Below are 13777 nucleotides of genomic sequence, written 5' to 3' on the forward strand. Positions count from 1 at the left end.
TTGAAAAATTCAACCATTTTTCCACTGTTTTCCCATGTTTTCCAAAAAATGTAATAAATTACACGATACAAATGATATATCCCATGCGATAACCGATACGTATCTGTATCCCTAGGATGCGATACCGATATTTCGAACATTGGATAATACATTATGTGAATTGCGTATAACCCTTGACTACAAGGCTCCCATTAATCCTTACATGGTCCAATGCGAAAGTGCCATGTGCACACATCAAATGTGTGGCAAGCTCTGAAAAAGCAGAGATCTCCTGCAAGAAATGACGATGTTGCCTTTTTCACTATGGGGCTGTATCACACGTGTGCGCACATGTCAGGGGTTACAAGCAATTTCACGTCCTAATACAGCAGACTTGACATGAACTGACAATATACCGGTCAAGACAAAGGCTAGGTCACACAGCCCAATCCCTCAACATGAATACCATAACAAGGAAACTCACAATTACTTCTCTTTTCTTTTTTTCCATTTCCACTTTAACTGAACTAATATGCAATCCAATCCGATGCAGTGCGGCGGTTGGCAGCAGTCAAACCGGATGGGGACAAGGAAGCCCTTTCAATGTCTTTCTACTTCTGCCTAAATGTTTTGGGTAAGCAAACACTCTTATTTTGGATCCGATTCCATTTGGGTTATTTAAAAAAGGAAAAAGGAACCCAAAAATAAGTAGGGATTCATCGTCCACACGGGCCCTAAATCACTGGTTTTGTATTGTTACATGTTAAACAGTTGCACAATCATACAATTCACATCCGACACCGACTTGGTCTAGCACACAAATGTTCTACATTCTACTTAGGGTGACATTCCCACTTGAGAATATCATAATTCCTAGACGATTACAGTTTAGAAATTAAGGTCGGCCACTTTCCAAGCCATCAGAAATTAAATCCACAAATCAAAAGCAGCACAACCAAAGAGAGGGTTCATCAAAAGACTGGAAGACCACAAAAAACCAGCTCTAAACATCTAATCCATACCAAATTGCTGTGAATTGTCTAATAACAAGACACCTCAGGGGGTCAACATTAATCAGACCACCCACGTGAACTGCACTTAAAAAACCTGCCAGAAATGGACTATTCTTTTATTCCCAAATAAACATCTACCCAAGTCAATCTATCATACTCTATAGATATAGAAATGTAATGGAAGCTATATGCATCATAAGTTTTTTTTCTGATTCTGGCACTAGAATTTAATTGCTATATGTTGATTTAATGCTTTTCAAAGAAATCTAATTGGAACTTTCTTGCATCAATGAAACAAGCCAGTGACTGATGAAAGAGAGATGCAAAGTGGGTACATTACTATGTTATCTGCAATACAGTCAGACACAAAAAACTCCAACATTCAAATCAATGGAAGTTTCAACCCACTAAATAAATATCTACCCAAGTTCAATATACCATACTCGACGGATACAGAATTGTAAGAGAAGCTACATGCATTGTAAGTCTTTTCCAATTCCAGCACTACAATTACATAATTTAAGTGATGTATGTTGGTTGAATTCTTTTCAAAGAACTCTAATTGGAAGTTCTTTACATCAATGAAACAAGTCAGTGAATGACAAAAAAGATATACAAAGTGAAATCTACCTCACATTCTAACCATGGTGTGCCATAAAGGCCGTTACCGGGTCGTAAAGGCCATTACGTAAAGGTAACGGTGGCAACTGTTGTACGTTACAAGGTCGTAATGGCCATAACATCCGTTATGGAAAAAAATGACTTGTAATTGCCGTTAACGGCAGTTACGTCCCTTATAAAGGCCATAATAGCCCCGTAATGATCTATTACAGGATAGATACAAGTTTTTCATACTTTTTAATCAACATTACGAGGCCGATACAGGTTTTTCAGGAGTTTTTTCGATAAATAAATAAGAGAGACCATAGCAGCCGTTATGCCCCATATTGTAAAAGTAACGGTGGTGGCCGTTACGGCCACCGTTACCATTACGGAACACCTTGATTCTAACGCAGGGATGAACGTGATGAGGTCGATCACCGTCTTCCTCAAGGATAACTAGGAACCGGCAAAGCTTCTTTGGACTCCTCACAGAGACTTCTCGAATCCACGAGGAAAAAACAAGAAAAATAGAAATAAATTTTATAAAATTCGTAATTTGATTGATGAATGAAATAAACGACTTCACAACCCTTTAAATAGGGATACCAAGTAATGAGAGAAATTTCAGAATCACACTACAACTAAAACTCCTAGAATTCGCAACTTATTATTTATAGACAGTCGTGAGGTCTACCAGTGCGCAAGGTTTTCGGCCAAAAATAGTAAGTGTCCTATTTGTCTTCACCAAACTGTTCTCCTAATTATTCTAAGCACTTTTCACGTTGGGCGAAACTCCTAAAGCCCAACGGATGAAGAGTTATAATCAAACTAAAACTTACTATTTATAGTAAAAACAGAATTAAAATAGGGAAACAACCGTCGATCTGGTGGTATTTCACAAATCCGGCTTGCGCAACCCAGCATGGCGGGGTTGGGTGGCTAAAGTAGCTCGTTCTACCCCAAAATCATATATTTTACGTCCGATAACTCATTCCGGATTGTGAGATACGCCCGATTTAAGGTCTGACGGTCTGGATCACTTCTGTCGTCGACCGGACCTTTTCTGATCCATCTTGGCCGTGAAACTGTCCGCGACCCGCTCTACATCACATTCCTACACAAGTTCATAAAAATGCTACCTAGTTGCACATCATAATGAAAATTTCAGAAGAAGAAAAAGATAGTAAAGAGCAATATGGAGGCAAGATATTTAACTTACGGGGTTGACAGCAGTGTGACAGTGGCTCCTGAACCCTTAGATGCTCTGAAGGAGAGTGTTTATAGGGAGATTCAGTGTTTGCAAAAAATGAGAGGCTCTGATCCTTCACAAATCTTCTGCTCTTGTAAGCGAACTCATGTAAAATTCTTACAACGTTCTTTGAAACTGAGCTTTATCTGCCGGTTCTTATATGCTGGCCGCAACTTTCAGTAAAGGTAATAATTCAACGGCTTCCATAAATTTCGAAACATTAACTTTTGATACAGTCATGGTGGCATACATGGGCCTAATCCCACTTACAATACATTCATAACATATGGAAGATTCATCCAACTACCATAACAATTTCAGTAGCTACAATCAAGAAATCTTTGGAACATAGATTGGGAGGGAGAGAGGGAAAGGAGTTGAAATTTTCATCAACATTAAAATTTTGATGCATGCCCCAGTAGTCGATACTTGTGTCGTTAACACAACATAGAAATAAGAGGCTCCTGAAAATTACCAAATCAGTGAGGTTCTTTGAATTCTTAATAATACTGAAATTTTGATAAATATGCTTCTTCACCAGTTGAAAGAACACCCGCAAACTCTGCGAGAGAACCAGACCGATATGGTCTTCAAAACCTAGAATTTTACATATATTCCTTAATATCTTCAGAAAATGAGAGGTGTAAACCAACCATTCCAAGAAATTTTAAGACCGGAGATTTGCCTAGCATTCCAATTGTATAAGATAGATCATGTACACACCACCACGTGTGCAAGTGTGGAGTAGGAGCATGAGATCCACACTGTCCATCATGTGGGTCTCACCATGCATATATCGTATCCCAGAAACCAGGCCTGTGCTCCTGTCAGGTCCACCACAATGTTAGAAACATTCAGGCAGCTTTAAAAAAAAAAAAAAAAAAAAAACTCAATCAAAGTTTTCTAAACCATCCATTTCCTTTGAACATTGTGGCCCAGATGTTGCACACACCAATGTGCAAGTGTGGAGTAGGAGCATGAGATCCACACTGTCCCTCACATGGGTCTCACCATGCATATCTCCTGTCCCAGAAACCAGATCGGTGCTCCTGCCAGGTCGACCACAATGCTAGAAATAGTCAGGCAGCCTAAAAAACTTAACCAAAGTTTTCTCATCAGTACATTTCATTTGAACACTGTAGCCTATATGTTACTCTGACCGGCTGTTTTCATTCCAGAGCATCAAAACAAGGTGCCCCACCTTATGGAAGGCTCTGATCTCACGATCAGCTGCATGCTGTCACATGTGGTGGTATGTAGATAAGACCCCTTTTTTTCACATGAGGGCATAGCAAATCTATTATTCACAAACCAAATTCACATACACCTAACCTAAATTACCAAACTAAACCGCAGAGAGATGAAAACTTACCAAATCAATAGGGAATATCAAATATTTCAGGAAATAAAAAGATTAATTTCAGTATTTCTAGACAATGAAGCCATTACACATGATAATTCCCACATCAAATCCATATATGCTAACCCAGATTATCAGAATCAAATGCAAAAATTCACACAAAACACAAACACAGTTGTCATCAATCACATTGCATTGTAAAAGAGGAGAAATATCTAATGAAAGGAAATCCAACGAGACCACGTGAGAACAAAGTTCAACAATCATACTCAAGCTTTCTCATTTCCTAATATTTTCCCAAAGCAAGAAAGAAAGATGAATATTCTAACCACTTAAGGAAATTCAAAACCATTTACGCATGTTTATCCCAACATAAGATACTAGAATCAAGCCCATAAACACAATTGGAAAAGAAGACTATTCATTTGTTAAACAAGCAAATTGCGGCATAGCAGATCGGGAGCATCCATCGAAAACCAAAGACGGATCCATCAAGATCTACAATACCTCATGATCCCACACCAAATCCCTTTTCATCCTAAGAATCCAATACCAAGTCCATGAAATCCAACCCACGCCCACACTGCGGGCTTTCCTCAAAATTCGAAAGCGGGAAAGAGGCGGACAGTAGGCCCACATAGAAATTCAGCTCCTCACCAACCCTACTCACCTCTCCTATGCTCAACCAGAAGAACAAAATCTTCACTGTCACTCCTTTCAATTCCTTCAAAGAACCAAACGCCACTTTCCCTGAAATCTTCCTCTTGTAATTCAAAGAATACTCTTCTCCAGCCACCCTAAATGTACAGTCTCCACTAAGATAGACCTCAAAGCTGCCATCTTTGTTCAATACATAGCTTTCAACACCTTCTGGGAGGATCCCTTTTGGGAAATTGAATTTCTCGAGCATCTCATAGGCAGTAAGGTTGGCTGAATCATGAGGTAGTGAAGAAATGAAGGAGAGAAATGAGATCAGGCAAAACCCAAGAAGGGTTTTGAAGGCTGGCATGTTTGGGTGGAGGGATCGGATTGATTTTAAACGGAGTTTTGGAGTGATAGATCTTTGATGGGTTTGATGTGCTTTTCTAGATTGGAAATGAAACGAGGTTTTTCTGGCCGATTGATTGAATCTAAGAAGATGCGACTTTCGTGAGAAAGAGAGAGACCTTTCGGTTGGCCGCCTTGACCGTTTGTTTCTTTCATAGCACAGAGAGAGAGAGAGGGAGAGAGAGAGCTCGCGGTTTGTCTGGTATCCCCGCACCAGCAAGCTAGCAAGTGTCAAAGCTCTGTGGGACCCACCATGATGTATGTGTTTTATCAACGCTGTCCATCCATTTTTACAGCTCATTTTACGTATGATACTAAAAATAAGGAAGATCCAGATACCAGGTGGACCACACCACAGGAAACAGTTTGGATCGAACGTTTACCGTTGAAAACTTCCTGGGGGTCACAGAAGGTTTGGATCAAGCTGACATTTGTGTTTTCTCTTCATCCATGTCTTCTTGATCTTATCAACAGTTTGGATGGAAAACAAACATTACACTGGGCCCTTGTAAGTTGTTAACGGTGGACATTCAATCAACACTATTTTCCTATGGTGTGCTCCACCTGAGATTTGTATCTTCCTCATTTTCGGCACCTTATACTAAAATGAGATGGAAAAATGGATGGGCGGCGTTGATAAAGCACATAATCATGGTGGGGCCCACAGAGTTTTGACATCAGCTAACTGGTTGGTATAGAGGTCATCAACCAACCACGTCCCAGAGAATAGGGTACACGTGCTAGCATATTATACTTGAGAGGTAAATATTCACACGTGCTAAATGCTTATGATGATCTTAACTGTTCATTAGATTTGATATACTTTAGATTGAACACTGAATAAAAATTCCTTTTATCAGATTATCTTTGCCGTCGAAAAAATGGATCATTTATCAGCGGATGCGATCTGTTGCTTATTTTTGTCTTTAGGTGGCCATATTTACGCTACACTTCAAAGGATAGACCTTCCAAACAACATATTTTCTGTTTATAGAAGACTCACTTTTGGTCCTACGGAATGAACGGTCCAGATCTTTCCTGTATATGCCACGTACGCAGAAATGACAGGAGGCACGGTATCTCTCATGCCTCTAGAAGCACTGGATCAACTCGCACGTTGCGTAGAGATGATTTGATACAGCAACTGTATCGTAAGTTATTATACAGTCATTTTCCTTCGCCAACCTGTCAAGTGTAAAAACGATCCCATCCATAAAAAATATGGGCCATACAATTCTTATGAAATTATATGAAAATCAGGCCAATCCACTTATCAAGAAAGACAAGAGTCAATATGAATATTAACCGATAGTATGATATAGTGTAATATTGTGGCAAATTGAATAATATCATCAGTTTTAATTTCCTCTTTAGTGATGAAATTAGTGTATATAAACTTTTTTACGGATAAGATAATAAATATATATACGACACATTAAAATAAAAGAATGGTTGTATTGTAGATTTAGATGCAACCGCTGTATATTATATGAACGGGTGACCTATTGATCCAACTACATTGTTTGTTTACCACCATTTTAAAATGATAATGTCCTCCCAGCATACCAGTGGCATAAACTTATCTCATTGTGGATAGATGACAACCACAAAATTTCACTGACTAAATGATCTCAAAAATTATTTGGAGACAGTCGAAGTAGATGGTGAAGTAAAAAGTGGTGAACGGTCCAGATTCAATGAGAGATTTCAGTTTGATGTTTATGATCATTGGATCAGTCCTTAATTTTGTAATGTGCTCTTTCCACCGTGGGACACACAATTTGGGCGGTCTTGATTAGTGTTCACGCATGCCACGTGTACCGAAGATGGAGCCCCACGCTTAAGTAAGTGGTGGTGAACTAGAACTTTGTGTAACGCGGGGTATTTTCATTTAGACGGAGACTAAAAAAATAATAATAATAAAAATAAAAAGATGAGGTCTATTGTCAATTATACATCACGTCCGGGGCTTATACGTTGGATCTGGGTTATTTTGAATCGATCCAAGCCGTTCAATTGATTTTTTATGGTGTATGGAGGGTATCCATGAACAATCTATTGGATTGAAGTATTCTAATTTATTTATCATTAACTCTTTTGTTGTGAAAATGTGATGTTTTCTTTTGTCCGTTGCTTTGTAATTCATTGAGAGGACCTCAATCTTGAATATTCTTTTACGTATCATCCATGAACAGTGATGAAAAACACGTAGATGGTTACGATCATTGAAATATGATCACATATATAACAGATACAGTACTGACAAAGAGAACGAGCAATACATCGCGGTGGATTGGAGGTGATCGTTTGAAAGAGCCGAAGATGTCACGTGACTTGGGAATCTTTCAAGGTTCCTCAGAGTCATCACACGCGCTCGTAAACCCATGGCCTCGTTTGGCACCGTGGATTCAAAATATTCATATCAGAAAACTCTTTGATTTGAATATCCTGAATTTAAAATCTGCACGTGACGTTTGGAATCCTGGATTTAGAAACCCATGTGATCTAAACATATCCATGCACTTAAATTAGAGTTCGAATTTAATTACTATATCAACTTTATCTCTAATTAGTGTATGTATGAAATGTTTAACACGATTATCATAATAAGTCAATTAAAATGTATACTTTGGATGAAAATGATGAAATTCTAAATCTTAGATAGGCCACTAGTATAAGATGACAACTGAGTGGCTAACCAACAATTTTTAATTGTTGATTTACATGGACAAAGTATGCACTGCTCAAATCATTTTATTAAAGTAATTTTAGTGATATAGTTAATAATATAATTGTTTTGGAATATCATCAATGGGTCACGTGCTCAATAGATTAGTAGCCTAGGGACATGTTACATGTGTGACTCTGATGCGTTTAAAAACGAGGAGAAAAAAGAGAGAGAATTGAAAATCCAAATAAAAGGGAGAGATTGCAAAACTCATCTAAAGTGAGGATTTGAAATCCACTAGATTTGAAATGCTCACTAATCTACCCGCCAAATAATCGATGGATTTGAAATACTCGAATCCCCTCAAATCCTCCCAAATCCTTAGTGCGAAATGACCCCCCGTAATCCACGATCATACAAGTGGGCCCTATAGTAGATACGTGACAATGATAAACAGACGAACTCAATCATCTGATTGATGGACGTTTCATATTGAAACCGAGCTACCTACCTTTCATGCTTCAAGTTTTTAATTTTCTTCTTGTAAGCCACCCATCATATTGTTTGGGATTGTCCCTTGCCTTGAGGGGCCCACTTAACAGTAAAGCCCAGTTTCTGTAATTTAAATCCTCCATTGGATATCACCGTGGGTCAACCATGTGATAGCATAAATCACGGAATAATAATCACATATTGTAATGGTAGTAAATTGTTTAGATGAGAATTGATGAAATATTAATCTTTATCGCATACTTGAATAGAAGCCACTCTATTGGTGATTGATGAGGATGCACTTGAATTTGGCAACCTCCACACTTAAACCCACCATAGAACTAAGACTTGTGTACTTATAAGAGATTGGGTTGGAGTAGTTTAACCAATCACAATTACTCATCTTTCAGGGCTTCCATACGGTAAAGGCATGTTTAGTTCTCAATTTCAGTGTAATTCAAAGTAAGTGACCCTTCATTATCTTGTCAAGGTGTTTGGTTAAGAGAGAATTACAACACACACAACACACACAAAAAAAAACAGAGAGTCAAATACACATGTAAAGTAAATGAGCATAGGAAATTGTTACCATTGCATTTTTACTTACCAAAAGGCCCATTTACACCTTAATGTCCAAATAAAACCAACAATGGTACAATATAATTATAGTAATCAAATGTTAGTGATGTCACATGAGGGGTAAGTAATAATTATCCATTTCTAACCAATTACTATTGTAATTGAAAAAACAAATAAGTCATAAGCAATTAATAGAGCCAAGGCAAGTATTCGGTGAGACAGGAAACATCTCCTTCAAATACATATTTGATTGTCATCTTTCCTTTGTCTTAATTCGTTTTTATTTATTTTTATAATTTTAATCTATTTGCATTAGTTAATTGATCTTCAATCATAATATCCACTTTATTTTCATCATCGTCCATTTCAATTGTATATAGACCATTGTATTTTTCTTAATCACTTCTCTGTAGGTTACAAATTGAAAAGTTAAATTTTTTTCTCAAAAAGGTAAACTTTTTAGGGAACAATGTAATGCTCCTATTAAGTGGCTTCACATGATCAATACTTTAGATATAATCATTAGATTATTTTGACTAAGCATACTAACAAGCCCTATAACGGTGATCAGTTCAATAACATAAGGGTAGTGTGCTTGAATTGTATTAGGTGCGCACAATACTTCAAAGAAACATGAACTATTAGACATTTAAAAGGTGCTTCTATCAAAATGGTCCTAGCACAACCTAGTTACTTTCAAGACCTTTGAAATTTTATTGAGAAATAATTAGGGCCGTCGATGGGGTCAGGTTTGGGTGGGGTACATCACTGTGCATGCGCGCGCATACATATATTGAGAGAGAGAGGTCTCAAGTCCAACTAGTTGGACTACAGGTTACAATCTATCCAAATGATAACTTTCCACTTGTTATGCCACATCAAACCCATCCAATAGCTTGCCCAAACCACAAGGATCGCCTAGTGCAAAATCATTAATATCCACTCCTCCAGTAGGCCACACTTGTATTTTTCTATCTTTCTATAGCTTGACCAAACCACAAGGAACCCCAAACCACAAGGATCACCTAGTGCAAAATCACTAATATCCACTCATCAAGTAGGCCACATTCGTATTTTTCTATTTTTCAATAGCTTGCCCAAACCACAAGAATCACCTAGTGCAAAATCATTAATATCCATTCATAAGAGTAGGCCAAACTTGTATTTTTCAATTTATCAATGGCCTGACATTGTTTTCTATGGTGTGGCCAACTTGATGAGCGGATAGGGATGATATTTTCTTATGCAGATCCTCATAGTGGGGCCAGGCAATTGGATGGGTTGGATGTCACATGCACTTAATAGATGGGAAGTTTTTTTTTTATTTTTTTTTTATTTTTTTACACACTAACCCACACCCCACATAGGCACTTCAGTTGGGTGGACAGTAAATTGTGAATATATATATATATATATATATATATATATATAGAGAGAGAGAGAGAGAGAGAGAGAGAGAGAGAGAGAGAGAGAGAGAGAGAGAGAGAGAGCAATGGTCTCCTGCAAACCATACTACAATGAATGTATGTGCAAGCCTTCATGTAAGCCGTAAGATGAGAAAAGCGGTTGGGATTGAGTTGCATTGAGAGAGGGAGAGTTTTCAAAAAGAGATTCTCCCTTACACTCACGGAGAAACTCTTAGAATTGCAAGCGGATTTCACGCGAAAGCCTTTCATTGGAAGATCCTATGCAAGGATTCTATGTGGGGCCCACTATGATGTTTGTGATAAATCCAACCCGTCCATTTGTTTTTCAAAATTATTTTAGGACATACGACCAAAAATGAGTAGGATCCAAAGCTTCAATGGGCCACATGACAGTCCATTCAAAACTGTTTCCTGTAATGTGTTGTTTATGTGAAATTCAACCAGTCCATTTGTTTTTAGAAATCATTTTAGGACATTATACCAAAAATGAAGAGGATCCAAAACTCAAGTGGGCTATACGAGATGAAACATCAAGGAAAAGAATGCTTACAGTTGAAACTTTCCTAGGCTCCACCTTGATGTTTATATTCCATCCAAACCGTTTATAAGGTCATTTTCATTAAGATAAAATGAAAACACCGGGAACTTAAACCGATACAAAACTTTTGTAGCCATATGAATGTTTCAACAATGGTCACTAAATCTCCACTATTTCCTCTCATGTGGCCCATTGAAGTTTTGGATCCTCCTCATTTTTGGTTGCATGTCCTAAAATGATTTCAAAAAACGGCACAAACATCATAATGGGCCCCACACAGAATCCTTGCACAGGATCTTCCAATGTGTGAAATCCGCTTGCAATTCTAAGTCTCTTCGTGAGCGTAGGAGAGTCTTTTTTTAAGACTCTCTCTCAATGCAGCTGAATCCAAGCCGCACATAAATTCCTTGCAGCATGGTTCGCAGGAGATCATTAATCTCTCTCTCTCTCTCTCTCTCTCTCTCTCTCTCTCTCTCTCTCTATATATATATATATATATATATATATATATATATATATAATCCATATCTGATAGAATTTCTTCCAGATTAATCTAAGTCTGGGCTTGATTAATGAATTTTCCAATGATTATATGATCCTCCATAGAGATGCACGCTACCTCTAGGCACCAAGTTACAGTGGGAGAGGCCTATGATCTGGTTACCATGGATGGATCATCCCTACAATTCTTCCAGAATCAGATCCTACCCATTAATGTTAAGTCATCTTCCATTGAACATCAACACTTGCTGGATTCTTAATCGTGCATTGACAGTCACTCAATCCTAGGTTTAAGATCGTCTTTACCTAAGTTAGCCCATTTATAATCAACAGAGACTGAAAGAAAAGAGGAAACTGCCGCAGATACCACATGATGACCCAAAACCAACTATGATTAAAAAATCACAGCCATTAAAATAAATGGCCTGCAAAATGGACAGTAGCAATCAAGATGGTACTTTCCATATCTTTCCACTATTTCTCAAATGGTGGAGACTTGGAAATCCAAGTGGCTTCAGTTCTGTGTATACAAATCCAGAACATCCAAATCATCCAAACACCCGCACTTGAGTTTCATAGGGCTCTAGAAACTCAGGAGCTACCAAAACTATCCATTTGAAAATTTTCCATTCGCCCGACAGAATGACACAGTACATGTACAAACATTACATCCATTTGCTATACAGAGTGTTGTCTTCGGTGAACTCGTGGCATCTAACCTTGGGAAGCCATCAGGCGAATCGCGTCCGTCAACAGAACTGCATCTTTTTGGCACTGGCCCACTTCCCACACCTTAAAATGTGCATCAAAGTAACCAGCTTCTCTCCAAGCTTTCAGTGCCGACATGGGAAAGGGTCCTTGCGTTTCACCGCTCGGGTCAACATAGTGCCACATATTGCGACTTACAACCGCTTGTTTCCTCTCTTCACCAGTAACTGCTGATGGGTTGCTTTGTGTTGATTCAGGAACTGCTGTTTTGGTAACAACATGAGGATCTCCATCATCGTCATCGTCATCTATATCAATGACAGGAATTGATGCATTCGCTTCCTTAGTTCCGTCGGCGGCATCATCTGGATCTTCATCTTCCTCATCTAAATGAATGACATCCTTTTCTCTCACGGTATCCTTGATTTCTGCTGACTGCTGATGCTGTGGTTCTTCTGTAACAATGAACACAAACAAACATGAATAACTACAGAACCTGGCTTATTTCCTTCACACCCATTTTCCATTTTTGGAATTTGAGTAGTTACACTACTGTACTAATGAGATTCAAAAAATGGGGGGAAAAAAATGGCTGTGTAAATCAATCATATGTTGGGAGTAGATACTGGCTCTCTAAATGAGATTTCCTAATAATACAATCCGGATACGTTTGTTTGCCTTTGGTATGGTATGGTTTGTAAGACCACGACTGATCCTGAAAGGGAATGAATGGGAAAAAACAGCATGCTTTTCTGACAGCAACAAAGTGTATGGTGGTTAATGAGATGGGGTATGTCTGTCTTATCTTTTAAAGGGCAGGGATATATTCCCCAGCGAAACAGGTTTTGGGCCAACCTCCAAACCTGCTCATGGCACCTCATCCGGACCTGATAGCAATTTTAGGTTAACACACCAAAATCGATAACGACTTGTATGATCCTCAACACAAGCACGAATAGTATACAGTAACACAAGCATTAGTATACAGTATACTGTAAACTGAGAGCCTCAGTCTGTACAAGTTAGCCCATGGCTCAGTGATCTAGATTGTTGACATGACGGAACATACTAGATGGGATATTCACCAAAATCTCCTTGACTGGATGATCTTAACCCTTTGATTTATTGCTTGCAAATAGACAGTCTAAGAAATAAAATAAAATTGCAGCTAATGGTTTACATTCAAAGAGAGTAGGTTCTTCAAATCTGAGACTTTTGGGACAATGTCTATCCACAGCAGGGCCATCAGAACAGTGTGGAGGTTCAGGCTGTTGGATGGTTAGGACACCCGATCTGTAGAGAAAAAGAATGGCATGGGGTTCTTGTACGTCATATGGCCACTTTATTTGAAACATTTCCAGTAGTTTTGTTAGACAGACGGAATTGTGAGAACCGAGGTTCCTTTCAGAAAGGCCCAAACCATAGGTGTGAATTTAGGGCCTTGGGATACCATACATACCCTCAAGTATCATATAGAGAAATTTCCCTCTGTGAACTTCACTTTTAAGTGACCAGCTTAACTAAACATCCAAAACTTTACTTTCCATTTCTAAATGTACGTTATACGGATTGACTACTTTTGGACGAAAATATCCTTGTATTTGGGTAATATT

The 13777-nt window shown here is 38.3% G+C and overlaps 2 protein-coding genes and 1 long non-coding RNA gene across 11 annotated transcripts in view; all 3 read right to left on the reverse strand.

The window, feature by feature from the left end:
* Positions 1-1400: 1400 nt before the first annotated feature.
* On the reverse strand, positions 1401-4114 carry LOC131244404 (uncharacterized). Its single transcript, XR_009170270.1, has 2 exons — positions 2701-4114; positions 1401-1622 (listed from the first exon to the last, which is right to left on the reverse strand). It is a non-coding gene; the product is annotated as an uncharacterized LOC131244404 (long non-coding RNA).
* A 628-nt stretch (positions 4115-4742) lies between these two features.
* Positions 4743-5213, reverse strand: LOC131244079 (uncharacterized). Its single transcript, XM_058243738.1, has one exon. The coding sequence runs from the start codon at positions 5211-5213 to the stop codon at positions 4743-4745; it is 471 nt and encodes a 156-aa protein (XP_058099721.1).
* Positions 5214-11830: 6617 nt separating this feature from the next.
* The window catches only part of LOC131242759 (uncharacterized protein At5g08430-like), a 28964-nt gene continuing 27017 nt past the window's right edge, over positions 11831-13777 (reverse strand). For 7 of the 9 annotated variants that reach the window (XM_058241612.1, XM_058241607.1, XM_058241609.1 and 4 more), the window contains one exon: positions 12482-12619. Coding sequence is in view for 2 of the 9 variants with exons in the window: in XM_058241614.1 (XP_058097597.1) it covers positions 12171-12619 (449 nt within the window). In the remaining 7 variants the exon portion in view is untranslated. Of the gene's footprint in view, positions 12620-13777 lie in introns of all 9 variants that reach the window. The other 2 variants (XM_058241614.1, XM_058241613.1) reach the window with 1 other exon arrangement.

The sequence above is a fragment of the Magnolia sinica genome, chromosome 4, assembly GCF_029962835.1.
Source record: "Magnolia sinica isolate HGM2019 chromosome 4, MsV1, whole genome shotgun sequence".
In the NCBI taxonomy this organism is placed as follows: Eukaryota; Viridiplantae; Streptophyta; class Magnoliopsida; order Magnoliales; family Magnoliaceae; genus Magnolia; species Magnolia sinica.

Coding starts and splice junctions, on each gene's coding strand:
- LOC131244079 (XM_058243738.1), bottom strand. CDS start 5,213: ATGCCAGCCTTCAAAACCCTTCTTGGGTTTTGCCTGATCTCATTTCTC.